This window comes from Lithobates pipiens, unplaced genomic scaffold (assembly GCF_037356315.1).
Source record: "Lithobates pipiens isolate NorthernLeopardFrog02 unplaced genomic scaffold, aLitPip1_a1.2 Scaffold_19, whole genome shotgun sequence".
NCBI classification, from domain to species: domain Eukaryota; kingdom Metazoa; phylum Chordata; class Amphibia; order Anura; family Ranidae; genus Lithobates; species Lithobates pipiens.
In genome coordinates, this window is record NW_027507764.1 from 580,713,084 (window position 1) to 580,727,165 (window position 14,082).

Consider the following 14,082-nt stretch of genomic DNA (forward strand, 5'->3'; position numbering starts at 1 on the left):
CCAAAGAATTTGGAATTCTGTGGGGTCAGATCATGGGCCTCACTTTTACCCGTTGCAGTTAATTCATTCAGCTGGGTCAAGGACACCCCCAGGGGCGTAACTATAGGGGGTGCAGCAGTCGTGACCGCAACTGGGCCCTGTGATGCAGGGGGCCCATGCAGCCCCCTCTACATATGGCCAGCAGCAGCATAGGCAGCTAGGGGTACCAGTGCATCATGCACACGGGTGGCTGGAGGTGGAGGGTGACTAGCAGAGCTCCATGCTTGACTATCGCACTGGCTGCTCTTTAGTTGTGCATTCCCCACATGACCTGTGTCCTCGGCTGGCTCCTCAGAGTACCCCTCTCCTGCTCCATGCATTGCCGCTCAGTCCGATGTCTGTTCTCCCCAGCCAGAGTCCCGCCCCCCCCCTGAGTCTGGCCCACACTGCACTGCATACTTCTCCCGGCTAAACAACTTTAAGCACACGGATGCAGTGCAGCCCTATGAGAGCCGGCTCCCAGAGGACACTGCAGGCTTGTCTGCCAGCCCCCCTCCTCCCCTGTCATACACAGATGATGAAAGGTCTTTCTGTGAGATATGCTGATCACCCGTCCAGCACACTGGATGGAGCCCAGGCCAACATAGATGAGTGCGCGGCCTACAGCATGGTCATGGGGAGTCAGAGGACCCCACACACCATTAGTTACCCCCTCCATCTCCCCCTGGGGACAGGGGCCCCTTCTCATGTTGGGACAGGGACCCCCATCTCCCCTGGGGACAGGGACCCCTTCTCACCTGGGGGCAGTAACTTCATCTGCCCTGGAGAAAAGGACCTCATCTCTTCTGGGGACGGGGACCCCATCCTGCCTAGGGACAGTCCCCCAATGGGGCACCTAAAAATTTAAAAAATAATAATAAAAAAAACTACTGATACCAGTGGGGGAACTACAGGGCTCACAAAGGTCATACCTGTGACCACGCCCTGGAGTTCCACCGCCGGACTCGGAGGGAAGGGCCCTGGCTGGGGTTCAGGGGGGCCCTTCATGGTTTCTTGCATTGGGGCCCTGAAGGTTCTAGTTATGCCACTGGACACCCCCACTTAATGTAAGGGAGCAGAAGCACTCTAATTAGGTCATCCCAGTCCTCCCTCTTTTTTCGACACAGTAAGCATGTTCACACGTTTGACCAACAGTACTGTGCAAAGTGAAAGAGCCCTGGTAGGCTTAAAGTTTGGGCACTCCTTCTCCCAGTCTAAGTGCTGCTGTGCAAGGGGGTGATAGTAGGCTGATATCAGGACAGGATGGCAGGAATGCACTAATGAGGCAATATCCTTCTATATGATAAATCTGCTTTCTCCCATCTGTTCATAGGACATGTACTGAGCAGAGACAACATTGAGGAGATCATTCGACTGGCTGCTGAAGAGAATCTGCTGCTTTTTGCAGATGAGGTGATATTATTGATATTGTTATTAACCCTAATATTTTTCTTAATATGCTTCCTGCTGTGGTCTCTTTTTCCACCTAAATTGAAAATGTGTGTGCCAACCTTTGTGTGCCCAGCAGCGATGGTCAGAGTTTCTCATAATGTCACCTTAGTATCGGACACATGGACAGACAATGATAAAACAAGAAGGAAGAGAGCAATAAAATAAACCTGAAACCTGGCAGTGCATCTAACCTTTCCGTCACTCCATCAACCACTTCAGATATCTGCTAGAAGAGACAGGTTGTCATTGTATTGCTATTAGTATTTAGGTTCATGAGCTCCCTTTCCCTCAGGACTCTCTTGCAAGTCCCATGGCTCTCCTGGAACCCTCATGACTCTCCTAGAATCCCCCTTGACACTCCTGAAACCCTCAGAACCTCCTGGACCTTCCTGGAACCCCTAGGACTTTCTCAAAGTCCCAGTCACTCTCCTAGAATCCCTCAGGACTTTCCTGGAATTCCTCAGAACACTTTTGATGCCCATGGGACTCTTCTGGAACCCCCCCCCCCCCCACAGCTCTCTTGGAGACCTCGAGACTCTTCTGGAATTTCTCAAACCTCTTTTGAAACCCCTGGGATTATCCTGGAACCTCCAGAACTTTCTCTGAACTTTCTTAGAATCCTAAGTGACTCTCCTGGAACCTACAGGCTCCCACAGAATTTTCTGGGGTCTCTCCTGGGAATACCCGTGACTCTCTTGGAACCCACCAAGACTCTACTGGGAATCCCCAAGACTCTCCTGGAACCCCCATGAATCTCCAAGAATCCATAAGTCTCTACTGGAATCCCTCAGAACTCTCCTGAAACTCTCCCAGAATCCCAGATAATCTCCTGGAACCCTCCAGGAATCTCCTTGTATCCCCCCCCCCCCCCCCCCCGAAGACTATCCAGGGAATCCCTGAGGCTCTCCTGGAACCCCCCAGGAATTTCCAAGAATCCCTAAGATTCTACTGGAATCCCTCAGAACTCTTCTAGAACTCTCTCAGAATCCCCAGGGAATCTTCTGGAACCCTCCAGGGCTCTCTTGGAACCCCCTAAGACTCTCCAGGAAATCCCCAAGACTCTTCTGGAACCCCCATGAATCTCCAAGAATCCATAAGTCTCTACTGGAATCCCTAAGAACTCTCCTGAAACTCTCCCAGGATCCCAGATAATCTCCTGGAACCCTCCAGGACTCTCCTTGTACCCCCCGAAGACTATCCTGGGAATCCCTGAGGCTCTCCTGGAACCCCCCAGGAATCTCCAAGAATCCCTAGGAGTAGGACTCTATTGGAATTGCTCAGAACTCTTCAGGACTGCTCCCAAAGTCCCACAGAATCTCCCTATGAGGACTCTCCTGGTATCATGCAGCCTTCCCTCTGCTGTGTAACCTAAGAAGTTTTGCACTCACTAGGAATTTGGTTTGTGTGAGATGCTGCCAAGGTTCCAGGTACATCTCCTGCATTTGCAAACTTTTGGCCAAAAACTTTGCAGTTTTACCACCAGAAATTGGGGATAATCTTTAAAAAAAAAAAAAGACATCTTCCTATAGATTTTAGATCTGGCTCAGCTACTACCACTGCTAGTCAAACTAGGCTTAGCACTGCACAATGAAAAAAGAAGTGTCCTTGCTAAAACACCCCCCCCCCCCCCCCCATAGCCATCAATGGGGTTCACGGCAAAGTTTACAAATGTTTAATTTTGACCAAGATCCATAAGACAAACCTAGACATTAGTCTTCACTGTAGAACATTGTGTTGCCCTCAGAAGATCTGCAGACCTTTGCTTGTTCCTATCCATTTTTTGCGTTCTTGGCACCATATACACCATTAATCTGATCCTGTTACTAGTTTTCTTTGCTATGTTCAGTGGGGGTGTATGATGTTAGGTTGGAGGATTGTATTGCTGTTCTTTCTCTGTCATAGGTCAACCTTCTGTCCGGTCACTCTGTGTTTTCTCAACATCACTTTCTCCTCTCCCCCAGGTATATCAGGAGATTGTCTTCGCCCCAGGATCTGTTTTTCATTCCCTTAAGAAAGTTCTGTTTGAAATGGGGCCAGAGTATTCTGATCGGGTCCAGCTGGTGTCCATCTACTCCATCTCCAAAGGGATCAGCGGAGAGTGAGTGTCACATATCTATCCAAAGGGGGCTTAATGTGGAGCTTGGACCAAGAACTCCTTCCTTAGGGCAACTATTGCCCATTCTTCCTTGGGATTGGTAGGGGGGTTCCTTACTGACCCCATCTTGGATCAGAGTATAGCTATCAAATGTAAGAAAAGAAATCCAGCCAGTTTACATTCTAAACAAAAATGTTTGGCGCAATCATCGTAATAGATTACAAGTTCTGCTACTTATTAATTTTAAAAACCACCATAAACCTTCAGCTATAAGCCCCTGTACACACGGTCGGAGATTTCGACAACCAAATCCGTCGGATTTTGTCCGTCGGATCTTGTCCGAAACTGTTGCACACACACGGTCGGACAAAGTTGTCGAAAAATCCGATCTTTCAGAACGTGATGACGTAATTTCGTTACGACGGGACTACGTTCAGGCTAGTAGCCAATAGCTTTGATGTAGGAATTTGATCTGAGCATGCGTGGCACTTTGTCCCATCAAAATTCTCTACACATGATCGGAGTATGTCTGATCGGCCCAGTTAGTCGGGAAATATTTCCAACAAGTTGGAAAATTGGGTCCGATGGATATTCTGACGGAATCAGTCCGATGCATACCACACACAGTCGGATTATCCGACAACACGGTCCGATAGGACACATTCCGACGGATTCTTCGACCGTGTGTACAAGGGCTAAGACAGTTACAGGAGGTGACATTTCGGGAGTTTCCTTTACTAGCATTCCTTTACTGGCCATAGATGGGTAGAAATTAGAATTAAAATTCTTAGGAAAAAGGTTCCAAGAAAGTTTGTTTATTTTTCTAAACATTAGTGAGTCAAATCGACATTTGTTTTTGACCATAGTGAGGAGAAAATTTGAAGGAGCTGAATGGAACATTTTTCTCAAATGAACAAATTTGTACCAGTGTATATGGTTTTCATTTGGTAAAGTCCATTCATTGCCAAATCAAATGTGTTAAAATCATACAAAGTCTTTTGAACGACAAAGGAATGTACTAAAAGCATTCTGAGAATTTTTTTTCGATTAATGACAACACATTTTCAGATCGATGTAGTGTATGAAATATGCTTCTCTGTAAACGGAACATACAGAAAAAATCCAATCAAATACAATTAGGAGTGCCAGTGTAAAAAAAAAAAAAAAAAAATCGGAACTAGTTAAATTACTCAATGCAACTCTCATGCCGCGTACACACGATCGTAATTCCCGACCAGAAAAAGACCGATGAGAGCTTTTCATCGGAAAATGCGACCGTGTGTACTCTCCATCGGAATTTAGCTGTCCGAATTTCCGCCAGCCAAAAATTGATAGCATGTTCTCAATTTTCCCGACGGAAAAACGTTCTATCGGTCATTCCGATCGTGTGTATGCAATTCCGACACGCCAAAAATCACACATGCTCAGATTCAACTACGAGACAGAAGCTATTGGCTACTGGCTATTAAACTTCCTTTTTCTAGTCACGACGTACGTGTTGTACGTCACCGCGTTATAAACGATCGGAATTTGATGTGACCGTGTGTAGGCAAGACAGCTTGAGCCGAATTCCATCGGAATTCCATCGGGAAAACCATCAGAGCTTTTTCCAACGAGAATTCCGATCGTGTGTACGCGGCATCAGAACAGGGTACAAAGTCACTTTTTATATTACTCAAATCTGTCTGCACTTCTAAAACATTTTCCAAGAGGTCCTCCATTTGTGGTATCAGTGAGGTCTTTTTCTAAAAGCTGTTCCTTATTCTCAGACAAAATGTCCCATCAGAAGATCAAGTCCTCCAAATATTGGGATCTCCACCATCACACTCTGGAGGCAAGGAGATCCCCATTACAATAGATTCTTGTGATCTATCAGAACATCTAAAAATATTCCTGAAGGATCCTCCATGTTGTGTTATCAGTGAGATCCACCTCTTTAACCACTTTCAGACCGGACCAATTTGCTGGTCAAAGACCAGACCACTTTTTGCGATTCGGCACTGCGTCGTTTTAACTGACAATTGCGCGGTCGTGCGACGTGGCTCCCAAACAAAATTAACGTCCTTTTTTTCCCACAAATAGAGCTTTCTTTTGGTGGTATTTGATCACCCCTGTGGTTTTTATTTTTTGCGCTATAAACAAAAATAGAGCGATAATTTTGAAAAAAACGCATTATTTTTAACTTTTTGTAATAATAAATATCCCCCAAAAATATATAAAAAAACATTTTTTTCCCTCAGTTTAGGCCGATACGTATTCTTCTACATATTTTTGGTAAAAAAAATCGCAATAAGCGATTATTGATTGGTTTGCGCAAAAGTTATAGCGTTTACAAAATAGGGATAGTTTTATGGCATTTTTATTAATAATTTTTTATTATTTTTTTTTTTACTAGTAATGGCGGCGATCTGCGATTTTTATTGTGACTGCGACATTGTGGGGGACCCATCGGACATTTTTGACACATTTTTGGGACCATTGTCATTTATACAGTAATCACTGCTATATAAATGCAGTGATTCCTGTGTAAATGACACTGGCAGTGAAAGGGTTAACCAGTGGGTGGCAGTGTAGGGGTTAAGTGTTCCTAGGGGTGTGTTACTAACTGTGGGGGGGTTGGGCTTTCATTTAGTGTACACTGATCTCTGCTCCAATCACATGGAGCAGAGATCAGCGTCACTAGTTGCTAGGCAGAATGGAAAAATGTTGTTTATACAGCATTTCCTCCATTCGGCCGCTCCGTGAGACGATCGCAGGGATGCCCGCGGCGATCGAGTCCGCGGGTCCCGCGACCGGACTCACGGGGGTCCCGACCAGCGCGGGAGCGCGCCGCCGGTGGCGCTCTCCCGATGGCACGGCGGCAACGAATATTGGACGTACATGTACGCCAATATGCCTGCCCGTGCCATTCTGTCAACGTACATCGTCGTGCGCTGGTCGGGAAGTGGTTAAGCCGTTCCATATTCTCAGATAAAAACATCCCATCAGTAGATAAAGTCCTTCAACTATTGAGATATTCAACACTGCACTCTGAAGGAGATGAGATTGCCATTAGGCTCCTTTCACATTTGTGTGACTTATGCCACGTACACACGAGCGAATTGTCCAGCGTACTTAGTCCAGCGGACAATTGGATCGTGTGTGGGCTTCAGCGGACTTTTCCAGCGTAAAGTCCGGCGGACTTAGAAAGTAGTTTTGCACTCCAATCTTTCCGCCGGACTTGGGTTTCAGCGGACAATACGTTCGTGAGTATGCTAGTCCGGCGGACTAAGAATGACGCATGCTCAGAAGCAAGTACGAAAAAGGAAGCTATTGGCTACTGGCTATTGAACTTCCTTTTTCTAGTCCCGTCGTACGCGCTGTACGTCATCGCGCTAGCAAACGCCGGACTTTCTGTGTGTCCGTGTGTGGCCAAGTCCGTTCGGTAGAAAGTCCGCCGGACTATCCGCCGGATTGTTTGCCGGACTAAGTACGCCGGACAATTCGCTCGTGTGTACGCGGCATTAGGATAAGACTTGTGAGACCCAAAGTCGCAGGACATGTAAAATGCCATCTACTGTATCTCTATGAGAGCTGTTCCAATTGACACTACTGAAGTCGGTGTGACATCAGAAAAGCTTTCTACACTACTTTGATCCAACTTTGACACGACTTCAATGCCAGAGAGTGTAAAAGTCTTATCAAAGTCACTTCAAAGTAGTATCAAAGTTGGACTCCAAAGATGCGTGATTTTAGGTGCAACTTTGGAGTCGGCTCGTGTGAAAGGAGCCTTACATATATTCCTGCTATCTTATCAGAGCATCCAAAGCTCTTTTTGTGAGCTCCTTCACATTGTGGTATCGGTGAGGTCCTCTTCTGTAAGCTGTTCCATATTCTCATACAGAAAAAAACGTCAAAGTATTAGGTGTGACCATTTGAAGCACTGTGGCTGGTGTCTCAAATTGGATAGCAGATCTGCGAAAAGAGAAGTATTTAAGGGGTGGTGGGAGTAGAAATGAGAAATAGGAGATGAGGAGGGATATGGAGTGGACCAGAGCAGCAGTGTTGCCAATGCCAACCTACCAGATTGAAATTTACTGACACAATACCCAAAACTTACTGGCACAGCCAAGTTCTTACTGGCATTTCCAACAGTTACAAAGTGACAGTTTTAAGTGAAAATTTCAGTATTTAGGCTACAAACAAGTACAACATGGAATTAGCAATGTGGTTTAAGGTAGATATTAAGCCAAAAAAAAAACATTTCTTATTTTATTTTCGATATAGTAAGATGCTCAGGGACAGGATAGTGGCAGTCTCTCTCCACGTCAGGTGGTCCCTCCAGTCCACTTGCCTTGCTCATGTCCCCCAGACCCATGCGCGAGGTTCCAGCCACTCCACTGGGCTCCCTTGCACCAAGACATCGCAAAAATGCGCCACCTCCGCCAGACCCGGCCCCCGTCGGCACCACCCGAACATGCTGTAGCAGGCTCCCAGATGGTCTCAGCTGGCTCTGGACTGGAACAATGCATGTGCAGTTCTGAGCCGAGCGTCACAGCCATATTTTTAACTGGCATACTTTTCCTGTCACTGGCATTTACAGGCAGGAGAAAAGTGCAATTTTTTTACTGACTGCCAGGAAAAATACTGACAGTTGGCAACACTGCAGGGCAGGGTCGCAGGGTCCGGGAGCAGGGTGGAGTGGGTATTCCACCATGGCTTACTAGATGCTGTGGAAATGTCCTCTGCAATCAATGTTGTCTCCATGCTGTCAGTGCTTCATGCTGTCTCTTCCCCCCCCCCCCCACAACATGGAGTCAGCATGGAGTGGGGGACAGCATTGAGTGGTGGACAGCATGAAACATGGTCAGTATAGAGCAGTGATGGCGAACCTTGGCACCCCAGATATTTTGGAACTACATTTCCCATGATGCTTAATTACACTGCAGAGTGCATGAGCATCATGGGAAATGTAGTTCCAAAACATCTGGGGTGCCAAGGTTCACCATCACTGGTATAGAGCATGTACAGAATGGAGCATGGTCAGCATGGAAACCGGTCAGTGTGGAGGGAGGACAGAGTGTCCATAGTATGTAGCATGGTCAGCATGGTGCACGGTCAGTATGGTGCGCGGTCCGCATGGAGTGTGGTCAGCATGGAGTGTGGTCAGCATAGAGCACACATTGGAAGGTCAACAACATGCATAGTATGTAGCATGGTCAGCATGGTGCACGGTCAGTATGGTGCGTGGTCAGCATGGAGCGTGGTCTGCATGGAACATGCGTTGGAAGGTCAACAACATGTAATGTAAAGCACAGTGAAACCTTGGATTGCGAGATAGTTTGTAGCGTGGTCAGCATGGAGCGTGGATAGTTTGTAGCGTGGTCAGCATGGAGCGTGGATAGTTTGTAGCGAGGTCAGCATGGAGTGTGGTCAGCATGGAGCGTTGATAGTTTGTAGCGTGGTCAGCATGGAGCGTGGATAGTTTGTAGCATGGTCGCGTGGTCAGCATGGAGCGTGGATAGTTTGTAGCGTGGTCGGCATGGAGTGTGGTCAGCATGGAGCGTTGATAGTTTGTAGCGTGGTCAGCATAGAGCGTGGTCAGCATGGAGTGTGGTCAGCATGGAGCGTTGATAGTTTGTAGCGTGGTCAGCATGGAGCGTGGATAGTTTGTAGCGTGGTCAGCATGGAGCGTGGATAGTTTGTAGCGTGGTCAGCATGGAGCGTGGATAGTTTGTAGCGTGGTCAGCATGGAGCGTGGATAGTTTGTAGCGTGGTCAGCATGGAGCGTGGATAGTTTGTAGCGTGGTCAGCATGGAGCGTGGATAGTTTGTAGCGTGGTCAGCATGGAGCGTGGATAGTTTGTAGCGTGGTCAGCATGGAGCGTGGATAGTTTGTAGCGTGGTCAGCATGGAGCGTGGATAGTTTGGAGCGTGGTCAGCATGGAGCGTGGATAGTTTGTAGCGTGGTCAGCATGGAGCGTGGATAGTTTGTAGCGTGGTCAGCATGGAGCGTGGATAGTTTATAGTGTAGTCAGCATGCTAGCTGCTGCCCCAGGTCTCCTGTTTCAGGGTGGCTCCTTTCTCTTACAGCTTCCTATGGAGCCACCCTTGCATGCAGAGCCAGAGCTGTGTCTCCCTACACTGTGTGCACCAAAGAAAGCACACACAGCTTTATAGTGTAGAAGGTCAAGGCCCTACCCTGCTCATGCCCCTCCTCCGTCTCCCCTCCCTTCACCAAGTTGGAGACTGCACTGTCCACTCTTAACCCTTTCCTGTGACGCAAAAAAAGTTCAGTGAAGCAGCACTGAGAGCGCCAGCAGTATTGAAAGTCATGAACTGCAAATGTTGGGGTAATAATTTTATTTGAGAAAAAAATGTAAAAATAAATTGTGGAGTTTTTTATTTTTTTATATAAATTTTAGTTATTTTTTCCTCTTTGCTGGAAATGTGACACAGAAAACATGTGTGACATGAAATGAGCGGTAGATAGAAGTCTGCTGCAATGAGGATTGAAAATAACGGTGAACTGACTATCCTTTGTGAATCTGAAGTCTGTTTCCATCGTTTTATTATTATATCATCAAAATTATTCACATACGGTAATTGTTATTAGATGTTTACATGATCTTGAGATAAATGCTTATTCTCCCCTCCCCCGAGGTGCGGCCTCCGCTGCGGCTACATTGAGTTTGTTAACGTGGAGCAAGCCGTGTTCAGGCACTTCGATATCCTGAAATCCTTTGACATCCCCAACATCATTGCTGTGCTGGCCCTGGAGGTTCTGGTGGACCCCCCACAGCCTGGAGACCCCTCGTATGAGACTTTCCAAGCGGTGAGTGTAGAACATGTAATGCCTGGGGGGGGGGGGGGGGTGATATTTAGCAGTGGTCTCCAAACTGCAGCCCTGGGGCCAAATGCTTGCCTTTATTCATCCCTTGAGGCATTATTCCTGCCTCGGACACCAATAGGACATAATTTCTGCCACTGACACCTACAATGGGGCACGATTCCTCCCACTGATACCAACAAGGGGGCACGATTCCTTCCACTGACACCAACAATGGAGCACGATTCCTCCCACTGATACCAACAAGGGGGCACGATTCCTTCCACTGACACCAACAATGGAGCACGATTCCTCCCACTGATACCAACAAGGGGGCACGATTCCTTCCACTGACACCAACAATGGGGCACGATTCCTTCCACTGACACCAACAATGGAGCACGATTCCTCCCACTGATACCAACAAGGGGGCACGATTCCTTCCACTGACACCAACAATGGGGCACGATTCCTTTCACTGACACCAACAATGGGGCACGATTCCTCCCACTGATACCAACAAGGGGGCACGATTCCTTCCACTGACACCAACAATGGAGCACGATTCCTCCCACTGATACCAACAAGGGGGCACGATTCCTTCCACTGACACCAACAATGGGGCACGATTCCTTCCACTGACACCAACAATGGAGCACGATTCCTCCCACTGATACCAACAAGGGGGCACGATTCCTTCCACTGACACCAACAATGGAGCACGATTCCTCCCACTGATACCAACAAGGGGGCACGATTCCTTCCACTGACACCAACAATGGGGCACGATTCCTTCCACTGACACCAACAATGGGGCACTATTCCTCCCACTGACACCAACAATGGAGCATTATTCCTTCCACTGACACCAACAATGGAGCACTATTCCTCCCACTGACACCACCAAGGGGGCACTATTCCTCCCACTGACACCAACAATGGGGCACTATTCCTCTCACTGAAACAACTATTTCTCCCTCTAATACCAAAGATTGGGCATTGTTTACTCCCTACTGGGCACAGTACGGTCCCCCTATAGTTGAGGGACAGTAAACTGCCCCTTTCTTTAGAAAGTTTGGAGACCCCTGATATATTGAATACTGTATATAATATATAGGATATTTGGTGGCTTACAGCCATAATATAATGAATAGAGGAGACCTTGATCACACTACTGTGCCAACGTAGAAGGCCCCTAGTGGGCGGTGCTTGCCTTTGCCACCCGCCCCCGCCCTTCTGAAATGTCGAGTCTGCAAATGTGCATTTACTGTAGCTGAAAGGCAGCACTAATGGAACAAACTTCTATATTTCCGCGTACACACGATCGGAAATTCGGCCAGCAAAAGACCGATGAGAGCTTTTCATCTGAAAATGCGACCGTGTGTACGCTCCATCGGAATTTTGCTGCCGAGTTACCACCAGCAAAAATTTTAGAACATATTCTCAATTTTTCAGACGGAAAAAACTTTCTATCGGAAATTTCGATCGTCTGTGGCAGTTCCAACATCCAAAATTCCGACACATGCTCGGAAACAATTCGACGCATTTTCTCGGAAGCATTGAACTTCATTTTCGCGGCTCGTCATAGCGTTGTACGTCACCGCGTTCTTAGCGGTCGGAATTTGGTGTGACCGTGTGTAGGCAACACAAGCTTGAGCGGAATTCTGTCGGGAAAACCATCAGAGCTTTTTCCGACCATCATTTCTTATCGTGTGTACGCGGCATAATGGGACAAAAAAATGTTTCCTGTCATGTTACTTACGAAAGGGTGTGATCGGGATTTCTGTTTTTATGTCAAAAATTGTTACCCCCCCCCCCTCCCCCGCCATTCTAACCATCTCGTAGAGCTGCTCCTGGCAATTGTTCATTTTGGGAAACAGAATCCAGAAAAATGGTCGTCTACCACTGAGAATAGACACCACCTTAAATTAGGTGTAATCCATCACATTCTATGGGAGGGGAGGTGGAGAAAGGGGCTCCAGGTGATGTCGTTGTCCATGGCCTATAGTAGGGTTACACCGATACTAGTATCGGTGCCGATACCAAGTATCAAATACTTGCAACAAATACTTTCAGGCTCGGTTCTTTGAGCTGTCAGCGGGTCTCCCCTATTGACAACTGAAGTGTTGAAGAAGTCCGGTAATTGGAGCTGTCAAAAAAAAAAAAAAAAGCAGCAGCTGAAATACTAAATTAAAAAGAAACATTGTTTCTTTTTGAATCTTTCTGTTTCTTCATCTGCAGATCAAATGGGATGAACAAATGTTCCTCTCTTAACCACTTGCAGACCGGACCAATTTGCTGGTCAAAGACCAGACCACTTTTTGCGATTCGGCACTGCGTCGCTTTAACTGACAATTGCGCGGTCGTGCGACGTGGCTCCCAAACAAAATTTACGTTCTTTTTTTCCCACAAATAGAGCTTTCTTTTGGTGGTATTTGATCACCCCCGGCGGTTTTTATTTTTTGCGCTATAAACAAAAATAAAGCGCCAATTTTGAAAAAAACGCATTATTTTTTACTTTTTGTTATAATAAATATCCCCCAAAAATATATAAAAAATAATTTTTCCCTCAGTTTAGGCCGATACGTATTCTTCTACATATTTTTGGTAAAAAAATCGCAATAAGCGATTATTGATTGGTTTGCGCAAAAGTTATAGCGTTTACAAAATAGGGATAGTTTTATAGCATTTTTATTAATAATTTTTTATTATTATTTTTTTTGCTAGTAATGGCGGCGATCAGCGATTTTTATTGTGACTGCGACATTGTGGGGGACCCATCGGACATTTTTGACACATTTTTGGGACCATTGTCATTTATACAGTAATCACTGCTATATAAATGCAGTGATTCCTGTGTAAATGACACTGGCAGTGAAGGGGTTAACCAGTGGGTGGCAGTGTAGGGGTTAAGTGTTCCTAGGGGTGTGTTACTAACTGTGGGGGGGTTGGGCTTTCATTTAGTGAACACTGATCTCTGCTCCAATCACATGGAGCAGAGATCAGCGTCACTAGTTGCTAGGCAGAATGGAGAAATGCTGTTTTCTCGGCATTTCCTCCATTCGGCCGCTCCGTGAGACGATCGCGGGGATGCCCACGGCGATCGAGTCCGCGGGTCCCGCGACCGGACTCACGGGGGTCCCGACCAGCGCGGGAGCGCGCCGCCAGCGGCGCGCTCCCGATGGCAGGGCGGCATTGAATATTGGACGTACCTGTACGCCAATATGCCTGCCCGTGCCATTCTGTCGACGTACATCGTCGTGCGCTGGTCGGAAAGTGGTTAATAACCCTTAATTTACTCTAATCAGCCTTAATTAACTCCCTCGTCTCCTCCATTAAATTATTTTAATGTTTTTTTTTTTCGTTCACATCTACTTTATAAACGATAAACAATTAAAACTTTTTTTTTTTTGTTTGCTTTGTTAGTGAATATTTTTACACATATCACATTGAAAAAACGCAAAATTAAAAAAGAATCTATTTATTTCCTTTGTAAATAATTTTTCAATGCTTTGTACCATTGCTGACAGCTGAAGTGAAAACAAAACAGGCGCGCTAGGTATCGGTAATTGGTATCGGCGAGTACTTAAAAAAAAAAAAAGTATCGGTACTCGTACTCGTAAAAAAAAAATGGCGTCGGTGCATCCCTAGCCTATAGAATAAAATGTATCAAAACAAAATGTGACTATTTCATCAGTCTTTATAAATGG

The 14,082-nt window shown here is 46.4% G+C and overlaps 1 protein-coding gene across 3 annotated transcripts in view; it reads left to right on the forward strand.

Moving 5' to 3' along the window:
* The window catches only part of LOC143997694 (alanine aminotransferase 2-like), a 54,214-nt gene that overhangs the window by 16,349 nt on the left and 23,783 nt on the right, over positions 1-14,082 (forward strand). For all 3 annotated transcript variants that reach the window (XM_077493452.1, XM_077493451.1, XM_077493453.1), the window contains exons 7-9: positions 1,352-1,431; positions 3,432-3,568; positions 10,207-10,378. In XM_077493452.1, coding sequence (XP_077349578.1) covers positions 1,352-1,431; positions 3,432-3,568; positions 10,207-10,378 — 389 coding nt within the window. The remainder of the gene's footprint in view (positions 1-1,351; positions 1,432-3,431; positions 3,569-10,206; positions 10,379-14,082) is intronic.